Here is a 23,736-nt window from a genome sequence, read left to right as displayed (position 1 = left end):
TTCATATATACATTATTATGCAAGTTTAATGACTCCTCTGTCATTAGTGCTTCTCTCCCCTTTTCTCTATCCAAAGTGAAAATTAGAGATAAGAAAAACTAACTAGAAAATTCCAGCAATACCACTGCTAACTAAGGGAGGATTCCAATCTAGAGAGAAACTAATCAAATTAAAGTTCACAACTCAGGGGCAGAGAGGAAGAGAGAGAGAGAGATTAGACCAGAAACTGCTGAGGGAGCTAAGAAAAGGCAGCACTCTACCCCAGAGCAGATAGATCCCAAGGCTGGGAAACAACTGGAATTGGAGCAGTTCCTCAAAGGTAAAGACTTGGATATCACCACAAGAACTTTATGTACCCTCAATAGTCATGCTGTGCTAGAACAAGAATCTGCTACACAGCATGACAAAGCAAGAGCAGCAAAGAATTTTAAAGGTAAAGGTACTCCTGCCTGTACGGGCCAGTCGTGTCCGACTCTAGGGTTGTGCGCCCATCTCACTTAAGAGGCCGGGGGCCAGCGCTGTCCGAAGACACTTCCAGGTCACGTGGTGAGCGTGACGAAGCTGCTCTGGCGAACCGGCACCAGCGCAGCACACGGAAATGCCGTTTACCTTCCCGCTATAAAGCGGTACCTATTTATCTACTTGCACTTAAGGTGCTTTCGAACTGCTAGGTGAGCAGGAGCTGGGACCGAAAGACGGGAGCTCACCGCGCCACGGGGATTCAAACCGCCGACCATGCGATCGACAAGCCCTAGGCACTGAGGTTTTACCCACAGCGCCACCCGCGCCCCTACAAAGAATCTTAGCCGCTCCTAAAACAATGGAGGAACACCCATGGTCACTGACAGAATTAGAAAAGGCAAGGTTACTAAGCAAATCTTTCTTATAACTGAGACTGTGATGAACCTGTATGAGAAATGGAATCTTAAGAAATCTTGTAGTGCTTTTCATCAACACAGATTGACAGTAATGTGTTCTGAAGGAATATTTCACATTCACTTATAAGTCTGCATTAAATCCATTATCTCTATGTACATGCGCTGTGGGGCATCATAGCCTATGATAAAATCCAGATGTTCCCATTCAGGAATATCCTTGTGGTAAACTAAGTTTGGGATCTGAGGCAGCAAGAGGGCCATGTCCTTTGAGTCTGCAACCCAGTCGTTACCACCACTCCAGACAGCTGTTGGAAGAGTCATCTGTTGTACGTTGTGGAAAGGTGGTGTTGACTAAAAGAGAGAAGATAAAAAAAGTTTAAAAACAGTCTGTAAAGACTCCCCGCTCAAACACGCACACTTGCAAAACACAAACATATCTAAGTTGAGGGTTGAACCATTAATGTGCAGGTTGACCTATTAATGTGCATAACAACTGGGCATTCATCAGAAGGTGTGCAAGAAAGTGCACATAATTCATCCATGAAGAGGAAATTGTGCAGATTGCCTGGTCAATCTACATCTCAGGGTTGTGTTTCCAGCCTCATGCTGGGGGGGAAAGTCCTGCATTGTAGGGGGTTTGACTCAATGACCCCTGTGATCCTTCCCAACTCTGTTATTTGGTGATTCTATGATTTTTTGAGTACCTAAACTTTGTTCTTGTCCTTACTGTTACTAAGCAACTGAGCCTAGATAGTAACACCTGCCTGTTTGTTTTTTGTTTGTTTGTTTTTAATGGCAAGTGGCCGAGACCCTGGGCTGCAGGCCGGTCTGCCTAGCTGTAATTCCAGCACTGATTGTCTGGATTTACTGATTGTTCCGAAAGAATGAGATGGTTTTCATATAGCATTAAGCCCAACTATGACTGAGCATGAATATGCACTCTGCCTCAAAGGAGTGCACAGACACTTTGACCCTTCTCTGGTCTCACTACTGCGGCTTTAGCATTAAGGACAAAGCCAGGCTCATGCTTTGCCTCACTCCAAACAAACCACAAGGTGGAACCAAAGTTTGTTCTCGTATTTACAACTCATGCAGTGTCTGGAGAAAGACAAGCCACATGCCTGGGTTGAGCAACTTGCTAAACCAAACTACAGATTAGTGTGCAGAATCGCAACAGCAGGAGAGTCAAGGGAAGTGTGAAGTGGCCAGGATCTCCTCTCAGGAAGCTCTTCCACACCAGCATTCATGGTAAGCTTTGGTTTGGCTTAGAGTTACCTACAAACCAGCTCAGTGTCTTTGACTCATTATTCCCAACAGTCATCACTGTAGGATTCTTCCTACTGCTCCAGTTTTGTTAGCACTGAAGAAACATGATTGCAGTTTCAAGACAGACTCTTCTGGCAAATTTCAAGTATGGCTGTTAGAACCAGACATATCTTAGTTAGCTAATGTAAAAGGTAAAGGTAAAGGTACCCCTGCCCGTACGGGCCAGTCTTGACAGACTCTAGGGTTGTGCGCCCATCTCACTCAAGAGGCCGGGGGCCAGCGCTGTCCGAAGACACTTCCGGGTCACGTGGCCAGCGTGACATCGCTGCTCTGGCGAGCCAGAACCGCACACGGAAACGCCGTTTACCTTCCCACTAGTAAGCGGTACCTATTTATCTACTTGCACCCGAGAGTGCTTTCAAACTGCTAGGTTGACAGGCGCTGGGACCGAACAGCGGGAGCTCACCCCGCCACGGGGATTCGAACCGCCGACCTTTCGATCAGCAAGCCCTAGCCGCTGAGGCTTTAACCCACAGCGCCACCCGCGTCCCAAGTTAGCTAATGTATAGAGGGATAAATTTGAAAGAAAGGATGGAAGCAATCCTCATGGGTGTGCAGTGGCGTAGCGTGGGGGGTGCAGGGGGGGCGGCCACACCGGGCACAACATCTGGGGGTTAGGGTTAGGGGGAGCAAACCCACGGGTTAGGGGGCGCAAATTACTTGCCCTGCCCCGGGTGCTGACAACCCACGCTACACCACTGTGGGTGTGATGTATTGCTTTATAGAAAAATGATCTTCATTATATGACAGGGGAGTGAAGATAGGCACCTGGCATATGGCAGATTTGTCAACAAATTTACATCCCCATATTACATTTGAGATATATTTTTTGGATATAGAAATTAGATATTCTCAAGGGAATCTGGAGACCATTCCCTATAGTAAATGTGCATCAAATTTAAGAGATATTTTGGCATATCCTAAAGTAAATCCAAAACCTCTTTAACCCCCTAGATATTATCAAGCTGGGCCAAATAATTCCCATGTGGGAGTTGTAATGGTGGTAAAAGGAATTCCTTGAGCAATCCTCATTTTAATCAGATCTGGACAGGAGAATGCAAAAGTTGCATAAGGACCAAAAAACTCAATGTGTCATTGCTTAAACATTGTATAGAGGAGCGGCGTGATGCTAAATCTAAAGTATTGGTGCTTTGAGAACATACATGGTTCAGAGAAACAATTATAGACACAATTTAAAAGGAAGGAAATAAGAGGGATCTATTTCAGGTAGGTAGCCGTGTTGGTCTGACACAGTCGAAATATATAAAAAAATAAAAAAATTGTCCAGCAGCACCTTAGAGACCAACTATATTTGTTCTTGGTACAGGCTTTTGTGTGCATGCACACTTCTTCAGATACACAGTGTGCATGCACAAGAAAGCTTATACCAAGAATAAACTTAGTTTGTCTCTAAGGTGCTACTGGACAATATTTTATATATATATTCATAAATATATTGAGAGGAATCTATAGATTAAGAACAGTAGCACCTGGTGGACTTAAGGAGAACATAAAATGGGTGACTGTTATACAACAAGTTGAAGATGTACTTTTATTGGAAATTATGCCACATTTCTTGCCATTCCAGTTATTATTATTGTCACTGTATTGACACAATGCATGGAATTGTTATGAAATGGAGCTAGATGTTAGAATTTTTCAGCTCCGGCCCATCTGGAGCTGATACAGCTCATCTTGGATTGAGCCCAGCAGAGTATACATCCAGTGTCCGCAACGAAAGGATGAGGCAGGTATGGTGCTACACTGCTAAAAGCTTTATTCCTAAGCTATGCAGAGAGCATACAAATATATATCTTGTCTCTGTGAGAAGCAGAGGGCAACTCCAACAAAGAACGACAGAACAAAGGAAACAGGAAACCAGTGTACGTCACATCCCGTCTCCCTTTCCCATGGGAACCCAACAGTATCTGGACTGTAGAATGAAAAGATAGTCCCATGACTTGCAGCTGCTGCTCGGTGAAGAGGGAAACAGAAACCTGATTATCCATGCAATGGCTATTGTTCGTAAAGTAATAGCAGATCCTCTTACGTGAGTTCATTGAAACCACCCATGACCACTGCACAGTCAAATGTTATTTTGGCAAGTTTTTCCATTTGTTTGTGTTTTTGTTTGTTTATTTGCATATGTCCCTATTTTGGAGATATGGTTCCATGTTGTATGCATTGCTTTAACAGATGGTTGCCATTAATTTATTTATTTTGTACAAAGCTGTATCAACTGAACATATTGGCTTTTGACTTCACATAAACAAAGGTGCTATTTGGATCTGATTTGGTGAGCATACTGTGACAAAAGTTAGGTGCCTGCCTGTCTCACTGTTGAGTGGTGGCAAGAGCCCATGGGGTCCCAGGCACCCATACAAGGTTTGTGCCCCTATGGAGAATAGAAGACATGACAGACACTTCTGTGGCTTTAAGAAATATTCTTTGGATTTACGTAAACAAAGAAGTTAACATATTTATGGGCACAACAACCGTTTAAATTTGTGTATGTAGATAAACTTCATTTAAGTCTGTTACCCTTGACTTTTTAATTTTACCTTGGAACTTCATATTATCTGCCCTGTATTTTATGAACAGCAGCCTTTGCCACGAGTACCTGTGGCCAAGCCTTAACAGTATCTACCCTCATATAAACACCTACAGAGAGAAATACTCAATTTGTGAGAAATTCTTACCTGGTTGTGGTGAGCCATGTTTGCTTCCTTGCTTCCCCAGTCAAAGCCTTTGAACTCCCCAGCCTTCGCAATCTGAAAAAGAGGTGTGCCATACTTTGAAAAACCAAATGGGCAAAGCAGGTGATATAGAAGTGTGCGATATGAATAGACCGCGGTACGGGCATAAACAGGGATGTTGAATGTGTCAAAAACCACGCTATGATTAAGGCTATGCAATAATGTCTAACTTCATCTTTAGTGAGAAGAACAAAAGTTAATGTAAACATACAAAAAAAGCTACACAAAGCCATCTGAAAGCAGTAGAGCTGTTTTTTAGTACTGCTCAACCTTCTACGTCTCCTCAGTTTATCTGATATCTCAAGAATGTTTGACACGTGTCCTACTAGAAATGAAGTGTTACTAAAGTGAATCAGGAAGAGGTTTGCATTGGAATCTGGAAGGAGCACCTTGCAAGGAGCTTTGACATCCTTGATTAATCTAATAGATTATGAACAGGTTGGATGCCCCACCCGGTTGTTGAACTTTGCATGTGAAACTGATCCTGATAAGAATCGGGCCTGTGGAGCAAAAAAAGGTTCCCCAGAATGGATCCAAAATAGAGAGCAGGTTCAAGGGAAGCAGTGGCTGGGAAGAAACAACTTGATTGTGCCATATATGAGCCTCAAATAACCAGCATGTTTAACCCTAGTTAATTCATGACGGGTTTAAGACAGTCCAACCAGGCTTCACTAGGTCATGCCCCCTCACTTTGGAAGGAAGGGCTACCAAAGCCATTATTCATTCTCTTTTCCACCCTGTGAATCCAATCAGAAAGGACATCTTAGCTAGATGCTCCAAGCTTCTACCGTATGGCTTTAGCAAGCCAACTTTGTGTTTCTATACAAATAATTCAGATGACACTAAGTTAAAGTGCCTGTCTTTTCTTGCAACTCTTATGGGAAAGCACATGACTCTGTAAATAAACCATTTATAACTTAACAAACATATGTTCTTTTTCTATGCTAAGGGAAAGAAAGGGAGTTTTGGAAGAATCTTAAAGGGAGATATTTAAAAGTTCTAACAGCCTATATTTCCATGTTTTGTGATTTTTAATTTCTGCTGGGGCTCCCTCACCAAAGTGAATTTGCCCCAAACCTGGATCAAGGCATGTAGGGAATTCTCCTTTTATTCTTTTAAACCATTTACAAACAAGCATTAATATCCAACAGAAATGACTCTCATGAACAAGTCAGGTTCCAATGCGCTTCTACAATGCCTCTTCTACCACAGATAGATAAACAAACAAACCCATGTTATTTAGGGCTACAAGTCTGTGACTTGTACCTCTTTGTCAGATTGTTCTGTTCTACTGCATTCAAGACCATGTGCTCCCAAATCATAGCACTGCCTTGCCTGCCCAATGATATGAAGACACAGCCTTTGCTAGCCAGGAGCCATGCTGATGCTTTGGACTACAACTCCCATCAGCACAAGGCAGTGTGGCCTGGCTGATGGGAGTTGTAGTCCAATCAGGTGGGCAAAGCTTCCAGTAGCACTGGGTTCTTCACTGAGAAACAATTCAGTAAAATACCACAGAAATGTAGTATTTTGTCCATCTACATGCAGAGGGATTATTTTGACAATAAAAACAAATCCATTGGGGATATTATTGTATCTGTAGCTTTTGAAATACTCCTGTTTGGAAACATTTAAACACAATAAAACTCTCTCAGCTTTAAATCCTTTCTCATAAAAACAAAACATATTTCTGGAGTCTGTAAAAAGAGAGGCTGAGTTATGAAGAATTTTTCTTTCAATCATATTTATTAATTTCATTCTTAAAAGTCTTTGTAAAAGCCTGTTCTGATTGCCCATTCTTCAATCGATACAAAAACCTTTTTTAAAAAGAGAAAAGAGGATTTTGGTGCTACCTGAATCCAGTGAAGCATGTTCTGGATAGATGTCCCAGCTGGGAAGTGTGATAAATAAACATCGATTCGACTCTGTAAGAAAGCGCAAAGTGATTAGCTGAATTTATCACAAATTGCAACAGCCACTTCCCTTCCATTTGGTTTGTTTGAACAAAAGCAGGTGCACCAGAGCTCAACATCTGGATATCACACAGGAATCCAAATTTACATAGTAACTCCACTCCACTCCACTTAACACTTTCCATGGGGCAAGCACAGCACACCGTCCACTGGCAAACCATGCTATGTCAATGCTCCTTGTGCAGGAGACACCATGGCACCCCCAGGCTTTTACTAGTGCCCCAGACTCTGAGCTGTCCTTTAAAAAATAAATCTCTATCCATCATAGACGCAAAATCATGAGGCAAAATGTGCAGTTATCTTCTGTGTTTTGTCTAAGTGTAATTAAGTTATGGATGGCACAAGTGTTGAATGGTTTCTTTAAATGTAAAAGTTCATCATTGTTCTACTCGATGTGTATGTCTTTAAGGGGGCAGAGCAAGGGCCAGAGCAAAATAACGAGACCCAGTTTTACAGCTGTGAAACATAGTAGGTGCTGCTGAGTTGTATTGATTAAGCTGTGTCAGCATTTGGGTGTAGTATATAAGGAGCAGCACCTAGCTCTCACATTACCCTGGGGGATGGGTTGGTGGTTGGGTCTGGTTTGTTGTTGATGATGTATTTAGTGTATAAGGAGTTTTTGTTTTGGTAATTAAAACCTTGTTTAAGTACTTTTTGAGTCCCTTTTTAATGCATGGTCTCCCCAGCAAGCTCTCTGCAGCGCTACCATACTGCAAGTAGCCAACAACAAGTAGCAATCACTTCAGAGAAGCCTCCATACACCTACCTTTTTTTTAGAGCACACTCCTACTAAGTAATCAGAAATCTTACCATATTGAAGTTTAGCACATTAAAGCCATGCAACAGGAATAAAACACTGCCACAAAGATAATCCATTGGGAAACGGTTACACAAGAAAGTAGCACACCATTTCATGGTTCTGTCTTGAGCTAAAAACTGCTTAGTTCCAAACATTTTCTGCCAAAACAAAAACATTAGTACATACATTTTGTTAGTCAATTATCTTTTTTTCTTGTGGATACTTCTAACAAGTAGCAACAAAATATTACAAAAAAACCTGTTACGAGAATCTTCCGCTCAGACATTTAGGATAGAATACCCATTCAAATCCCACAAGCACAGTCAGACAGAATGACCCTCTGGACCTTCCAAGTGTCCCTATTTTCCAGAGGCTATCCCAGATTTACAGAAGCCATCCTGGTTTCTGATTTGATCCCAGAAAGATCCACTGTTCCTTAGGATGCCCCTATTTTCACCAGAGAAATGATGAATGGTATGGAGTTTTGCAGCCCCCAAGAACAAGGAGATAAGTCACTAGACAACCTTTAGAAGTCATCTGAATGCAGCCTTATAGAGGGAAGTTGTTAAATGTTTAATGTTTTGTTATGTTTTCATATATGTTGGAAGCCACCCTGAGTGGCTGAGGCAACTGAGTCAGATGGGTGGGGTATAAATAAAATAAATAAAATAAAATAAAATAAAATAAAAAGATGTCCCTATTTTTTATAGGAGAAATGTTGGAGGTTATGATCCTCTGCAATATTTAAGACACAGACATTGTAATTAGAGCCATCTAAGAGACATGATGCAGTTCAGGTGCATCTTGCCATGTACACAACGTGCAGCTGAAGTCCTTCTAAAGTGGTTCAGGAACAAGCTAGATGGTAATGGTTCCCACAACAGGAACACTAGTTCAGTAGGAGCCCAAATATGCAAAAGACATGAGTTATGCAAACATTTTGCCAAATGTCCAGTAGCTAAATAGATGTGCTTGAAATCATTTAATTCTTCAGTCATTTCAGGAAAAGTGCCTTACTGCTCTATTGTATGCCTAGTGACTTAATTTAGTGTCATGTCTCCTCACTTCATCCCCAAGCTGAGAAGATGAGAAGTAGCTATTCCTCAAATCTGAAAAGGACAGAAGTGTAGCATAGCAGCCAAGCGTGACCAGAACATGGTGGGAAAACTGACCATGCTCCAATGTTGTTTTATGGGTTTATAGAGCTAAAAGCAGCAGGGCGGAAGACATAGACAACACAGGAGACCCAAGTAAACAGCCTCCAACATGATCAGTGTCTCTGAGCCCTAAAACTGGGCGCTTGTGCCTGTAAATATGATCAGCATGGCTCTCTTCCCCTACAGCTATTCATTGTTAATAAGGAATTAAGTCCGCAACAAGAAAGAAAGAAAGAAAGAAAGAAAGAAAGAAAGAAAGAAAGAAAGGTGGAAAGGGGGCAGGGTTGCAGGGGAAAGCGCTTTGACAATCCCACCTGCCATTGAACCCAAAAGGTTTTGACTCTACTTGGTTTTGACGTTAAGCAAGATCCCTGGAGCACAGGCTTACTGTACTGTAAATAAAGCAATACTGTTCTAAATACATTCCCATGTAACTGTTCAGAATTATTGCTTTAACGGCAACTGAGTTACCCACAGGTGTGATCTGCCACCATACCGAAAAGATTCTCATGGCAATTTTATTAGGAATCGTAGAGAATTGCGCCAAATTCTTTAATATGGGCACTGGATGCAAACAGTATCCATGAGTACAGAGCACCAACACCTTTCTTTTTCTGTCCACAGCAGAAACTGGAACCCATGACAAATACAGCAAGGGAGAAAAGCCAGCCCCTCATTCTTTTTACCGCCCCCCCTAAAGGTCCTGGGCACAGAACAGCCAAAGCGACACTGTGCTATCAAGTTGCAGCATTGGCTAGCATGAGCTCTTTAGTTGTCCAAGAGCATTATAAATGGCCTCAGGTCAAATGGAAAGGGCATCTCCAAGTACTGTATTTTTCCATATATAAGATGACCTTTTTTGACCCAAAAATGAGGTTCAAAATTTAGGGTCATCTTATACACGGGTACTGATGAGGTGGGACAGGCGAATGGTTTTTTAGCATGAGCCCGAGACTGTAAGCAGCGATTTCAGCAGCACGAGCGGAAACCACCTATCAGCTGCCCAATTGCCACCAGAGGCTGCCGATTGGCTCACTCCTGCTTGCTGTGACAAGGGCAGCTGTCTATTGGCTGCGACAGTGGAATCGGAAGGGCTAGTGGCGGCAATTGGGCAGCTGCAACATGAGCGGTTGTGTGCTGCGTTCCGGTGGGTGAGCGATTTTCAGCATTTCCTCCCAAATAATCCTCCCCCCCAAACCCCCTATTTTCTAAATTTGGAGGCCCCCAAAATAGGGGGCGTCTTATACGTGTGGGTGTCCTATAGACGGAAAAGGATGGTACTTAGCTACATCCAGCAATATTTGCATTCTGTTGTTTGAACAAATATTTTGTCCGAAATACATACTTTGAGCTGAGGTTCAGGAACCATTGCAAGTTTGGTCAAAGCCGTGTTGGTCAAATACTTTACAGTGGCTACTGGGGCCAATGCAAAGAACATCTTGATCTTCTTGGCTAGGTGTGGCATGGTTGAAAATGCAATGAACGCTGGGGGGGGGGGAGGAGAGAAATGAATAGAGTTAGCAATGCAGTCTTGAAAAAACCCAGTAACAAAATCTTAAACCCAGTTTTTTGCATAATGCAAAAGCAATCGGGTACACGGAATTTTATGCCCTGATTTTTTAAAAAAATTCAAAGTGACTTACAAGATTAGTGAAATAAAACAATGACAGCAATAATAGTAGCTAAAACTGAGAATAAGCAAATCTGAAGTTTAGTTCTCCATGTTTCTGGTATTAACTTTTTGTATCTGTAATTTTATGTAGAAATTGTTTGGTTTGGTTATGTAGTTTTTAATGTGTTTTATTTATTTTTATGACTACTTTGCTATATTTGTAATTATGTAAATCTTTTCATATTGTAAGCTGCCATGAGCATTGTCTTAACTGTGGAAAGGAGACGTACAAATAAAATGATGGTGATGATTCCCCACCCATTTTTTAAGTGCTTATGAAAATCATTTTAGAGCAATTTTCTTGAAGCTTGCATGATTTGTCTGCAATCTTATCTAGTACCCACAGTTTTGCAAAACACTTTTTCCAAATATAACGCTTTTTTGTATATATTTCCACTCATGCATTTTTACCTTAGTATATGATTTTTGTGCACATTTCTTGGATGCAGAACTTCTTTTCAAAATCCAGAGAAGGGTGAATTTGGAAGGATGGTTGTGTTTCAGCTCACATATCGTTTTGCAAAGTGTTAATGAAGTGGAATCGGCACATGAAATCACAGTGAAAAACTGACAGAATAGAAAGGCCAGAAGTTTAAAAGAGAAGCAGCAAACCAGAACTCTATAGGCATTAGGGTTGCCAGGGCTCTAGGGCTGACCTAGTCTCCAGGTTTGCCCGGTCCCCTCCAGGGGGATTGCAAGCTTAAGCTCAGCAAGAGCTGGCTGTAAATTGTAACATTGACTCTCTGGAGCGCGGGGGGGGGGGTCTTCCCTCCTTCACTTCTACCCTCTCCACATCAACCTCCATCTCCAGGGCTTTGTGGTGGGAAGGAGTGCAGAGGACGAAAAGGAACTGGGCTGGGCTCAAGAGGAGGAGAGCCTTAAGAGTGTGCATGTGGGTTGACACAAGGTGTATTGCTGCAGAGCACATGAAGAGTAACAGCCATAGCTGAGACTTCCTGCCCCCTCAAAAAGAAACCCCAGAGCAATTCTTGGATGGCTCTCAAATAAGTCAGAAGAGGCAAAGAAAAAAAATTAACAGAAGTGGAGACTGGAGAGTCTAGACCAGGAGTTGTCAACCTGGTACCTAGTGGGTCACTAGGTCACTAGTGGGTGTTTCATGATTCCAGGTGAGCGGTAGGGGGTTCTACGGCACAAGCTGAATTCTCCTTCCATCGAACACTGGTGGGCGGCAAGGAAATTTTATCATCAAGAAAGATGCATTAGTGGGCGGTAGGTATAAAAAAGATGTAAAGACAAAAATTGCCAGAAGTGGAGACTGCAGAGTCTAGACTAAAGGAGGTGTTTATTATTTAGTTTAGTTTAGTTCGAAGCAAAGAAATCCTTTTCAAAACAGAAATCAATGACATGATGGAAGAGGGAGCAGAGTGTTTAAGGAAATGGAGGATTTTACCAAACTAAAATCTGGATTGAAGGCAGAACTACATTTGCAATTGAAATTATTCAGCCCCCATTGCAAATTGGGTTCTTTATAAAAATTTAGAGACTTTCAGCTATTTGCAATGAGCAAATTAAAACAAAATGCAATTGAATTGTGGGCCCAGCCGCAGAGCTGAAAATGCACCTAATACTGGCTTCTCCAGTCTCACTATTGTTCAACCCCTTCATAGCAAGCATCTTTAGTACTTCGTGGAGCAACAGTAGCTGTTCGTGACATCACTGGGGTCCACCTCTGGGATCATCTTGACCTAGCAACCAGAGGAAGTGGGGTGAGGTAGGCACGGGCCACCCCGGGTGTCACCACTGAGGGGAGTGACAAAATGCCAGGCCGCACTCACTGCGGGGCCTGCAGCGTGCCTGAGCCGTGCATCTCTCCTGGGAGAAATGAGGTGTCTTGAGCGCGCACAGGCTCTGTGCTGCCCAAACGGTCCACCTGCTGCCTCCCCCCCCCCCCCCCAGTTGTAGGGCGGCTGAGTGTGAGGAGGCAGGCAGACTCCACCACTGGTAGCAACCCTACTAGGGATGGTGCATTATAATCTGCGCATCACAACAGAAAACACCCTTCCTCGTTTCTGACCTACTTAAAACTTTATAGTGCTGCATATATTTCCTCAGTGGTGTAATAATCGTAAATTCACTTGCTTAGTACATACTGTAGCTAATAACAACATTAATAATTTTATTATTTATACCCTGCCCATCTAGCTGGGTTTCTCAAGCCACTCTAGGCTGTACTAAGAACCAATAAAACATGAAGTGACAGTCAGAGGTGAGGTGACTTTGAAACCGGTTTGGTTATAGAACTATGATTTATGAGACCAAGAAGGAGTGGTTCAGCCCACAAGTTCTCTTCTCCTCTTGTCTCAGGGGCCTTAAGATATTTCATCTTGGGATTGTTAAACTATAGCTTCCTGTTACATCCAGACTGGGAAACTGTTACCTAAACTCTGACTGCAAACCAGGCTTGATACTGGTTTGCAATCCAGGATTTTAACAGTTTCTCAGTCCAGACAAACCACTTTTTATAAGCCCCTTAACCAGTTTGAATCATCACCTATATGGGAAATATCACAAAGGAGGAAAATGCAGGAAACCCAAATGCAGGGATTGTTATTCAAGATGCTTCTCCATAGGTGTCCATAGGTTCCATGGAACATCACTGTACCATGAGCAAGATGTCTCTTGAATTTAATATACAACAGCAGCTGCACATATAATTATGTAGCAAATAGAATTGCCCACATGTGTTTAAGAATCTTGCTAACCTACCCAATGTGCTGCCCTGGGAATGTCCAACATAAAATATTTTTTCCTGACCAGTTTTGTTCAAGACAAAGTTTATTGAAGCTGGAAGGTCGTATTTAGCCATTTCATCTAAACTGCAAAGAAAAAGGAACATGTTGAACAGACATGTATATGCAGTGGGATCTCCACTGTGGAAGCCTAAAATGCCCTGTTCTCTGCCCAGTTCAATACAAGAACAAAAAGATTTTTAAAATATCAGTTTCAGGAGGAACAGTATTTATGCTGTGGGCAGGAGAGGACTCTGCTTTCCCTCCAACCCATGTCTGTCTGAGGAGCTTCAAATTCCAGCAGAGATTCAGAAGGACCAATATTGAGTCTCTCCAGATCAAGTCTAATTGCACCTGAAGTTAAGCTGATCTGCTATCATCTATTCTATGGAGTTCCCCAAGGCCACATTTCACCAAGGCCATATTTTCCCCAGGAACAAACAAATTGTTTGTTTGTTTAAAGGGACAACTACCAATTTTACTTACTTGGAAATGTATTTCTATACCTCCATATCATATATTATAAGGGGAGGTGGAAAAACATGGCTCCACTAGGAAGAGCATGACTAATTAAAGTTTTCCCCAAAGGGTAAACTAGGAACCAGAAACAAGAAATTAGGTTTAGAAAGGTCACTCTACCTGAATAGCCAGAATTCTTGATGCTTCTTAGTATAGTTGCTGTGTTTGTTGGACCAAGTGTTACCTCTGGTGTTTCCAAGCCAAACATCATAACCAGCATCAGCCAATATAAAGCCTAGGCTGTTGTAGTCCATATTAAGCACCCAGTTACTGCTAGAACCAAACAAGCCATGCTGCAAGAACACTGCGGGCCTGGGACCTAAAAGGGAATAGTTATAAGCATAGGTACAATAAGTCATTTCAGTGTCTCCATCCAATTAGATGCAGAAGGGAAGGTCAAGGCACAGGCAGCTTGACCCAGAACAGCCTCGCGTGGCCAAGCTCCTCACATTGCACCTCTGCTCTCCTTCCCAATAATCACCAGTGATGGTGGTGTTAAGAAGCCAGGGGAACAATGATGCCCCACTTGTTCTGCCTCACTGACCACTAGTGTGTATCACCTACTATAAACGTGGGATGCAGAGCAGCCCAGAAATTTCAGTCTGGAATGAGTATCTTCTAAATGCAATATGGAAAGCAAGGTAGAGGTATTTTTAAGAACCAACATAAATCATCAGTTCAGTATTGGTCACATTTGATTTAAAAGTACTGTATGAGGAATCAGAACACTAGCCTTAATATTGTGAATGATTGCTTTCATCTATCTGGTATCATGTGAATAGCTCAACTATGTAGACCAATCGTAGGTAGCAGTGCTTGTTAAAGTATTGATTAGAGTGTTGATTAAGCTGAAATAATTTACTGCTTGATCTTTGAACCTGATAATGGAGATTAAAGTAGGCAGCCGTGTTGGACTGACGCAATTGAAAAATAATTTTTTAAAAAAATTGTCCAGTAGCACTTTATAGACCAACTATGTTTGTTCTGGTATAAGCTTTCATGTGCATGTATCTGAAGAAGTGTGCATGCACACGAAAGCGTATACAAGAACAAACTTATTTGGTCTATAAGGTGCTACTGGGCAATTTTTATTTTTATTTATTTTTTTGTTTTGACTTATAATGGAGCTTAGCACTGGAAGCAGGAGGCTCAGTCCATCTGCCCTTCCTTCATTGCAGCACCTTTGCTGCTCAGTTTTCAGATCATCCTTTAATCAAGCTTAATAAAGGCAACGTCTTTAAGCTCTCCTACCACATTTTCATCAGACTGAACTCCTCACCCAAGGAAAAGCTGCAAACAACACACATAATTACATGGGGAAATTGAGCTGGCAGTGTCTGCATTTACCCTGTTAGCCCTCTCCTTTAAAAAAATATCAAAAAATCAGGCAGTGACTCACTCTTGATGGCTGAAGCGCATATAGAATCATAGTTATCTAGAGTTGAAGGAACCCCAAGAATCTAGTCCAACCCCCTGCAATGCATGCATCCATGACAGATGCCCATCCAACCTCTGCTTAACAATCTTCAAAGAAGGATAGTCCACCACATCTTGTGGGACTCTGTTCCCCTGTTCAACAGCTCTTATGGTAAGAAAGTTCTTATTGATGTTTAGTCAAAATATGATTTCTTATAGTTTGAATCCCTTGGCTTGCTCCATCATCCATGGGACAGCCCTTTAGATATGTGGAGATGACTATCATATCTCCTCTCAGTTTCCTAGTTACTAAGCTAAGCCGACCCAATTCCCTCAACTGTTCCTCATAAGGCTTGTTTTCCAGACCCTTTATCATCTTTGCCATCCTCCTCTGCACACACAGAATAATAGAGTCCAACCCTCTGCAATGCAAGAATCTCAAGTAAGGCATCCACAATAGATGGCCATCCAATCCTTACTTAAAAACCTCCAAGGAAGGCCCACCACATTCCAAAGGAGTCCATTCCACTGTCAAACAGCTCCTACCATCAGAAAGTTCTTCCTGATGTTTAGATGGAATCTCCTTTCTTGTAACTTGAAGCCATTGGTTCAGGTCCTACACTCCAAAGCATTTGTCACTATCTTTCTTAAATTGTGATGCCCGAAACTGGACACAGTATTTCAGGTGTACTCTGACCAAGGCATAGTAGAGCTGCACTATTACTTCCTTTCACCTGGAGACTGTACTTCTGTCGTGGAAGCTTAGAATAGCATTAGCTTTTTTTGCTATTGCATCACACTGTTGACTCATGTTCAGCATGTTCAGCATGTGGTATAGACTCTCCTCCCTGAAAGAGAGGGGAGTGGTTGTGGTCGGGAGCCTGAGCACCGCCCATAGCAGGGGGGTTCAGCCCCCTGCCTTCCTCTCCCCTGGCTGGCGCGCCTCCCACCAGCCGGCACCCAATCGGGAGCCGCTGGGGGGTGTGGTCAGCCAAGTTCAAATTGCAGCGCCAGCCCTCTCCCAGCCTCTTTCTGCTCCGTGAAAGTGGCCTCGTTTGGCCCTCCCGACATCCTTATTATCCAGCTAGGCGAGAATGACCTTGTTACCAGGAGTACTGCGGACTTGTCATGGAGTATAAGAACTGATTTGGGCGAGATTGCTGTCTTGTGTCCCGGGACTACCGTGTTTTGGTCCTCCCTCCTGAAGAGAATTGTGTGGCAAGGGGCTAAGTGTGGTATGGCCGTTGAGAGAACAAGGAAGATCTTGAACCGGGCCGTGTCCCGTCGTGTACGATATTTGAATGGCCAGGTTATCTCGCATGACCGTATCCGGATTGGCGACAAGGCCTTGTACCGGGATGATGGGGTCCACCTCTCGGACCAAGGGAATGATTTGTGGCTTGACAGCATCATCAGTAGCATTAGGGATTGGTTGCAGCTGTGAGGGTATTGGCGGCGAGCCTTTGGCTCGGGTGGCGGTTAGGCATTGGATTATTGCGTTATGGTGTGTGGGAAGGCTAGGTGTGGCCATCGCCTAAGCCTTCAATTTTGGGTATTCCGTTAAAGGAATCTGGGGGTCGTGTATTCTGTCCGATGCCTGCTTGGCGGGAGGCCATGGCACGACCCCTGGTGACGTCAGGGGAGAACCTATAGTTGTATTATCATCAACAGGCTCTGCCCCCTGGTGATTCAACCCCTGTGGTGGACATCCAATGCCTAAGCCAATACCTTTTCACTGCTGTAATCAATAAAGTTGTGGCCTTTTCATGCCCATAAACCATATACCGTGTGTCCTTGTGAGTTCATTCCCACGGAGCGGGGGTCGGGTCCTCGAACCACAAACTGTGTCTCCTAAATCCTTTTCATACGTACCACTTGTAAGCCAGGTTTTCCCAATTTTATATTTGTGCAGGACATGATATTTAAGGTGCTGGTTTTAACCTTTAAAGCCCTATACGGCCTAGGACCCTTGTACCTATGGGACCGCCTCTCCTGGTATGTCCCACAGAGAAACTTACGGTCTTCAAATAAAAACATCTTGAAGGTCCCAGGCCACAAAGAGGTTAGGCTGGCCTCAACTAGAGCCAGGGCTTTTTCAGCTGTGACTCCAATCTGGTGGAACACACTGTCACAAGAGACCAGGGCCCTGCGGGACTTGACATCTTTCCGCAGGGCCTGCAAGACAGAGCTGTTCCACCAGACCTTTGGCCAGGGCACAGCCTGACTCCCTCTTTCGGCAATCTTCGTGGAGCTCTGGCCCAATGGTTGCCATTGCCATTGGTTTGATTTGAATTGATTTTACAATGAATGATTTTAGAGTGTTGTGTTGTGCTGTACTGTTTTATTGTTGTTAGCCGCCCTGAGCCCGGCTTCGGCTGGGGAGGGCGGGATATAAATAAGATTTATTATTTATTATTATTATTATTTGTCCATACTGAAATTCATTTCATTAGGCATCCACAATAAATGGCCGCCCAATCCTTACTTAAAGTTTTGGCCAGTTATCCAATCTGTTAATAGCAACTCAAATCCCAATTCTGTCTTTAGTGACATTGGATACTGTAGTCATTTTACCAGTTTCTCTGCAAGAATATCAAGGGGGACTTTGACAAAAACCTTACACAATGTCCATAGCATTCCTTTGCTCCACCAGACTTGTAACTCCATCAAAAACTCCATCAGAAATATAAATTAGATTCATCTGGTATAAGGTTTTCTTGCAATAAGTAAAAAGTTTCCGAAGCAGGAAAATTAAAATTAAAAGTCCTCACAGTATTTGCATGTATACATAATGTTGTTGTTTAGTCATTCAGTCGTGTCCGACTCTTCGTGACCCCATGGACCAGAGCACGCCAGGCACTCCTGTCTTCCACTGCCACCCACAGTTTGGTCAGATTCATGTTTGTAGCTTCGAGAACACTGTCTAACCATCTCGTCCTCTGTCGTCCCCTTCTCCTTGTGCCCTCCATCTTTCCCAACATCTGTATACATAATATATACCTCAATAAATGCACTCACCTGATTTCTGGTTATTTCGCTTCCCATGAGGAATTCTGTTAATACTCAGGATATACCCATCATCTGTCACCACTTCATATGTCTCACTGGGATATCCTCTGAAAGAAATAATTTCACCCTTGGTGGCAGGGGAGAAAAGAACGGTTTGGTTGGTGTAAGGCTTGGGTCTCTCCCACACACATGAGACAAAGGCGGCAGTTGATTAATTAAGATTTATTGGTTCAACAAAAAGCCCTGGTTGGAACTCCACTAATTTCAGTCTTCCTCCGATGCCACTGTTGTCGGGACTGAGCTCCGCCCCCTTTTCCCCCAACAGGAAAACCCCCACCTCCACTTCCTGTAATTTTCACGCTTCTCGGCTAATCTTATGAGTCTACAAGATCAGGGTGAGTGCATTCACTCCATTTCTGTGTCTGTGTCACTATCAGAGCCTTGCAGATGAATTCCTGCTCTCTGTGTCTCTTCGTCTATGTGTCTACAAAGGTCAAATTCCCGTGGCTAACTGCTTCCCCCCCCCCCCTTCCTCTGTGCCTTCTCTTTCGCTGCTTGTCAGAAAGCCCTGTTCTCTGACAGTTGGGACTGTAAAACTCCTGGACACAGAAGACTACCGTACATCTTTAATAGTAATGTATCCCAAACTCCACTCAATCCTCTTGGACGACTTGAAAATCGCTGAAGATCTTTGTGGACCACTTAAAGATTTTTCTTCATGCTGTTGAGCAATAATAATGCATAGGGCAAGATGCTAAACTTGCTACTGCTGATACCTAAATGAAGTTCACAGAGCACTGGGGTTACATGAAGCAGATGTTGGGAGCTACTTTGGGAATGCTTAAAAAACAAAAACAAAAAAAGCTGCAAGCTGCCCTGAGCAATGATGCATTGAGAGGGCAGGGTACATACTTCAAAATCATCATCATCATCATCATCATCATCATCATCATTTTCTTGCGCCTGCTATCCCAGCATTCCATGAAAAACAAACTTTAGGTATGTGGAATATAGCACAATTAAGCAGCACGAATAACCATAAATGCCTTGAGTTAAGCAAATAAAAGAATAAAAGATGGATGGCTTACAACATCCATAGTAGCTTCTGGGTGTACAGTTCTTCTTCTCATAAACATTCCTGAAGTAACAAGGGCTTGGACCAAGCCTGCCCCCATTATGAAGAGCCACATCCTTGAAGTGCATGGAAGCAAATCCATCTTTCAGAGTGAAGTACAAGACTGGGCTCCACAAAGCTGGATTAAAGAATATGCACTTTAACCTATATCATATACTGGAGAATGAATTGGCAGATAGTGTGGCTTAAATAGGTTGCCACACTACACCAAGTACAACATGTTCCTGGAAGGAACAGAAACATCCTCTCTAATTGATATCATTGGTTCAGTCTTGCCCAACTCCCATTATCATCTTACGCAAACTTCTCAGAAGGTACCGTATTTTTCGCTCTATAAGACGCACCAGACCACAAGACGCACCTAGTTTTTGGAGGAGAAAACAAGAGGGGAAAAAATCTGAATCTCAGAAGCCAGAACAGCAAGAGGGATCGTTGCGCGGTGAAAGCAGTAATCCCTGGCTTCTGGGATAGCTACGCAGCCTACATTCGCTCCATAAGACGCACACACATTTCCCCTTACTTTTTAGGAGGGAAAAAGTGAGTCTTATAGAGCAAAAAATACGGTATTTCCACTGACTTCCGTGTGACACCTTTCAAGGCAAGTGGGCATGGGACTGCAGTCTCACTTCAACAAAAGATTAGTCAACATGTAACAGATCATTTAGTGCAGCAGTTAAGAGTACAATGATCAATTTTCAGGTAAACTAAACTGCTACTGGTGCACAGAGGACAAGTGCCAGAGCACAAGGAATCACCGTTTACCTTCTCGTCTTACCTATTTATCTACTTGTGCTGGTATGCTTTCAAACTGCTAGGTTGGCAGGGGCTGGGACAGAGCAATGGAAGCTCACCCCATTGCATGGATTCAAACTGCTGACTTTCCAATCATCAAGCCCAAAAGGCTCAGTGGTTTAGATCACAGTGCCACCCGCATCCCAGGCATATGGAGTTAATGTTGGATAGATGAAAAAGAACACTTTGCAAATGTGGTTGACATGCACAATGGACCTTCTGAGAAAGCTGATCACACGACAACAGCAACCACACAGAGAGGCAGCCACCTCCCAATCACTCCAAGGGGTGAATCTACTTCTAGAATTTTCCAGAGAGTTATGGAGGCCACTGGTTCTCCACAGGACTGTAATCAATACAGCAACTACTGGTAACCTCATGTATATTGTATAATGTGTAACTCAAAACTACCCAAGAGAGGTGTTTTGAAACAGTTAAAGGTAAAGGTACCCCTGCCCGTACGGGCCAGTCTTGACAGACTCTAGGGTTGTGCGCCCATCTCACTCAAAGAGGCCGGGGGCCAGCACTGTCCGAAGACACTTCCGGGTCACGTGGCCAGCATGACAATGCTGCTCTGGCAAGCCAGAGCCACACACGGAAACGCCGTTTACCTTCCCGCTAGTAAGCGGTCCCTATTTATCTACTTGCACCCGAGAGTGCTTTCGAACTGCTAGGTTGGCAGGCGCTGGGACCGAACAGCGGGAGCGCACCCCGCCGCGGGGATTCGAACCGCCGACCTTTCAATCGGCAAGCCCTAGGTGCTGAGGCTTTAACCCACAGCGCCACCCGCGTTACTTACCCTTAATAAATCCCTTAATAAATAAGCCAAACTTGCCCTTGGCCTTTCCTGTTTAGCATGTAAAGGATGCCAGGATCCAGCTCTTAATGATGCCTTTCAATTACATGCACACCCAGAAACTGCATGCAATGGCTTCATTTAATGCAAGAATTAGAAGCCATGCTCCTCTATTGCCCCATATCTTCTGACTTATATTAAGTCACCATTTTGTGAGTACCAGCAGGATTTGTAGTCCAGAAGAAGAAGAAGAAGAAGAAGAAGAGGAGGAGGAGGAGTTTGGATTTGATACCCCACTTTATCACTACCCAAACGAGTCTCAAAGCGGCTAACGTTCTCCTTTCCCTTCCTCCCCCACAACAAACACTCTGTGAGGTGAGTGGGGCTGAGAGACTTCAATAAGTGTGACTGGCCCAAGGTCACCCAGCAGCTGCATGTGGAGGAGCGGAGACTCAAACCCGGTTCCCCAGATTACGAGTCTACGGCTCTTAACCACTACACCACACTGGCTCTCAACTGAGGGAGCAACTGGGGCAACTGAGAATAAAGAAGCATGTGGGTGGGGAAAACATGGCTTCTAAAAGAACACAAAAGCTTTAGAACAGGGGAACACAAGTTGGGGAAATACGAAAAAGCAAAACATGTTTGTTGTACAGAGAAGGGTGGAAAACTGAAGAAGAGGAGTGAAAATCCCAACACCCATACTTGCTACAGAAAAAACTGCAACTCAACACACATTCAGCAGCATTTGCTGTGGTGCTGATGGTCAACAGGCAGTACATATGTGTCTGTTCTGATATATTTCTTTTTTAAAAAAGAAAAGTCTGCTGGTACCTGATTCTGATCTGGAAATGGTCATAACTCTGCCAATAGCAGCAATAATCAGCAATTGCAAACTCTTAGAAGAAAACCACAGCATCATTTATATAACAATGGCTTGATGAAATATGAAAAATCGTAACATTATTAGAACTCACATTTTGTAAAAGAGAGGAGGCCGTGCCTGTTAGTAGCTGGATGGAGACATGGTCCTTATTTATTATGGCATGGAATGACATGTATTTGGGGTATAAGAATAGATATAATTTAGCTATATTTTTAAACAGATATGAGTGGTTAAGATAATTATCTACGTAATATTTTTCTTTTTGATGTAGTTTGTTATTATTTGTTTCTTTGTACTCCTTCTCCTTTTCTTCCTTTAAAATAATAAAGATACTTGGAAGCAGAAATAAAAATGAATTATTTTATCATAATGAAATGAGAACCTGATTGTATTTGTACAGCACAGATGTCATGTCAAATTGCCCTCTGGAGAGGGAGTTGCTTTCTTTCTCTCAGAGTCCCAGCACACCTGTCTCTGCTTTTGAGTAAATGATGCCAACTTGGACCCTGTGGAGGATCCTTTGGAAATGGGGCGGAGTTTGAACTTCCGGTTTAAATTCCTATGGCTGATTGAGGTGATCCCATTCCTGTTTCATTTTTCTCTTTGGAATTTTACAGATTTGCTTCCATTGCTTATGTTCTGCTGTCCTAAGGGAGAGAAAGGGTTCTTCAAAATGTTGTTTTTTTAATAAGAGATTGCTTCAGAGAGCCAGTTTGAATATCTGAACATTTATTTATGAGGTTATGAGAAGAGTCGGAATTTATATGCTGATGGCTGTGTCAAGTTTTCTTATTTTAATGTTTGGGGACTGGGTGGTGAGTAGGGAACTAATGGAAAACAGACTATTAAGTGGATTTCCTTGCATGTTCCAATTCAACCTCTGTCTTGACATAGAATCTTGTTATGATTTTCACTGTAGTTCTCTATAAATGTTTTTTAAAACATGCACACTAGAATTGCACACCCCTCGTGGCAAGTCATATAAAAGGTTTTCCTGCAACTGTAATTATGCTCCAAGAACACCATCTGAGACAAAGGCATGAAAGGTTATTGAAGCACAAATGGTTTAGGCAACACTTTTTAGCTCAGGGCCCTTTGAAAACTTGGGATGTGGCTATCAATATAGCATCAACAACCACCTTTCAACAGCCAGTTATGTAGTTACATGACAGGGTGCCAATTAGAAGGAAATAGCAACACCCCAAAGAAACATTAGGAAGACTTTAGTTTGCATCCAGCATTGCTGTTCCACTCATGCAACAGGCCTCTACTTCCAAAATGGAATTCCATGTACTCTTTTCCCCCCTGCAGCTTCTTGTGCACCCTCAAAAGCTGCTCCAGAGTGTTGCAGGACCATCTGGAACTGATTTGGTGGGAATAGGTAAGTCAAGGGAAGACCTTTTGCATGAGTGGAACTCCATTTGTGCACTGTTGGCTACAACTCTTCATGTTTCTACTTAATAATAATACTTTATTCACTCCATCGGACAGACTGAAGGAAGGATAGGAAGCTCAAGATCTCTGTGTCTACCTTGAATGGTTTTTACTTGTGTTTTATGCCTTTCAGAACAAACAGAAATATCAAGGTATCTGGTATCACACACCATGCTATTTGGCCTCAGATGATCAGACAACATATTCAAATCAATTAGCTACTAGTGATATAATTTAAATGATTATGTGAAACCTAAAACTGTAGTTAAAGGCAGATTCTCCCCAAGCATTTGTTCCCTCTCCCCCCCCCCCCATCTGGAAGGCCCTCCAGCCTGTTGGAGCTTCTGTACGACCAAGCTGTCATGGCTACTCCTTCGGCTGTATTTTCGGAAGCCATCCAGGCTCTCCTCCAACGATGTTTAATGACCCAAGCCTTTG

At 43.0% G+C, this 23,736-nt stretch overlaps 1 protein-coding gene across 2 annotated transcripts; it reads right to left on the bottom strand.

Annotated features, from left to right (window-relative positions):
- Nucleotides 1–801: 801 nt before the first annotated feature.
- Nucleotides 802–19,659, bottom strand: LOC310679023 (putative lysosomal acid lipase/cholesteryl ester hydrolase). 2 transcript variants are annotated; one of them, XM_083443732.1, is made up of 9 exons: nucleotides 19,344–19,659; nucleotides 18,265–18,382; nucleotides 13,951–14,149; nucleotides 13,289–13,398; nucleotides 10,235–10,374; nucleotides 7,744–7,890; nucleotides 6,814–6,885; nucleotides 4,904–4,975; nucleotides 802–1,229 (listed from the first exon to the last, which is right to left on the bottom strand). In XM_083443732.1, the coding sequence occupies exons 1-9, from the start codon at nucleotides 19,470–19,472 to the stop codon at nucleotides 996–998; spliced, it is 1,221 nt and encodes a 406-aa protein (XP_083299858.1). In that variant the 5' UTR covers nucleotides 19,473–19,659; the 3' UTR covers nucleotides 802–995. The 2 variants fall into 2 exon arrangements, with proteins under 2 accessions (XP_083299858.1, XP_083299859.1); XM_083443733.1 differs by having other exon boundaries at nucleotides 13,337–13,398; nucleotides 19,344–19,658.
- Between the last annotated feature and the right edge of the window lie 4,077 nt (nucleotides 19,660–23,736).

This window comes from Podarcis tiliguerta, assembly GCF_965153285.1.
Source record: "Podarcis tiliguerta genome assembly, chromosome: 5".
NCBI classification, from domain to species: domain Eukaryota; kingdom Metazoa; phylum Chordata; class Lepidosauria; order Squamata; family Lacertidae; genus Podarcis; species Podarcis tiliguerta.
Note: the sequence above shows the minus strand (reverse complement) of the source record. Positions and strands in the feature narration are given on the sequence as shown.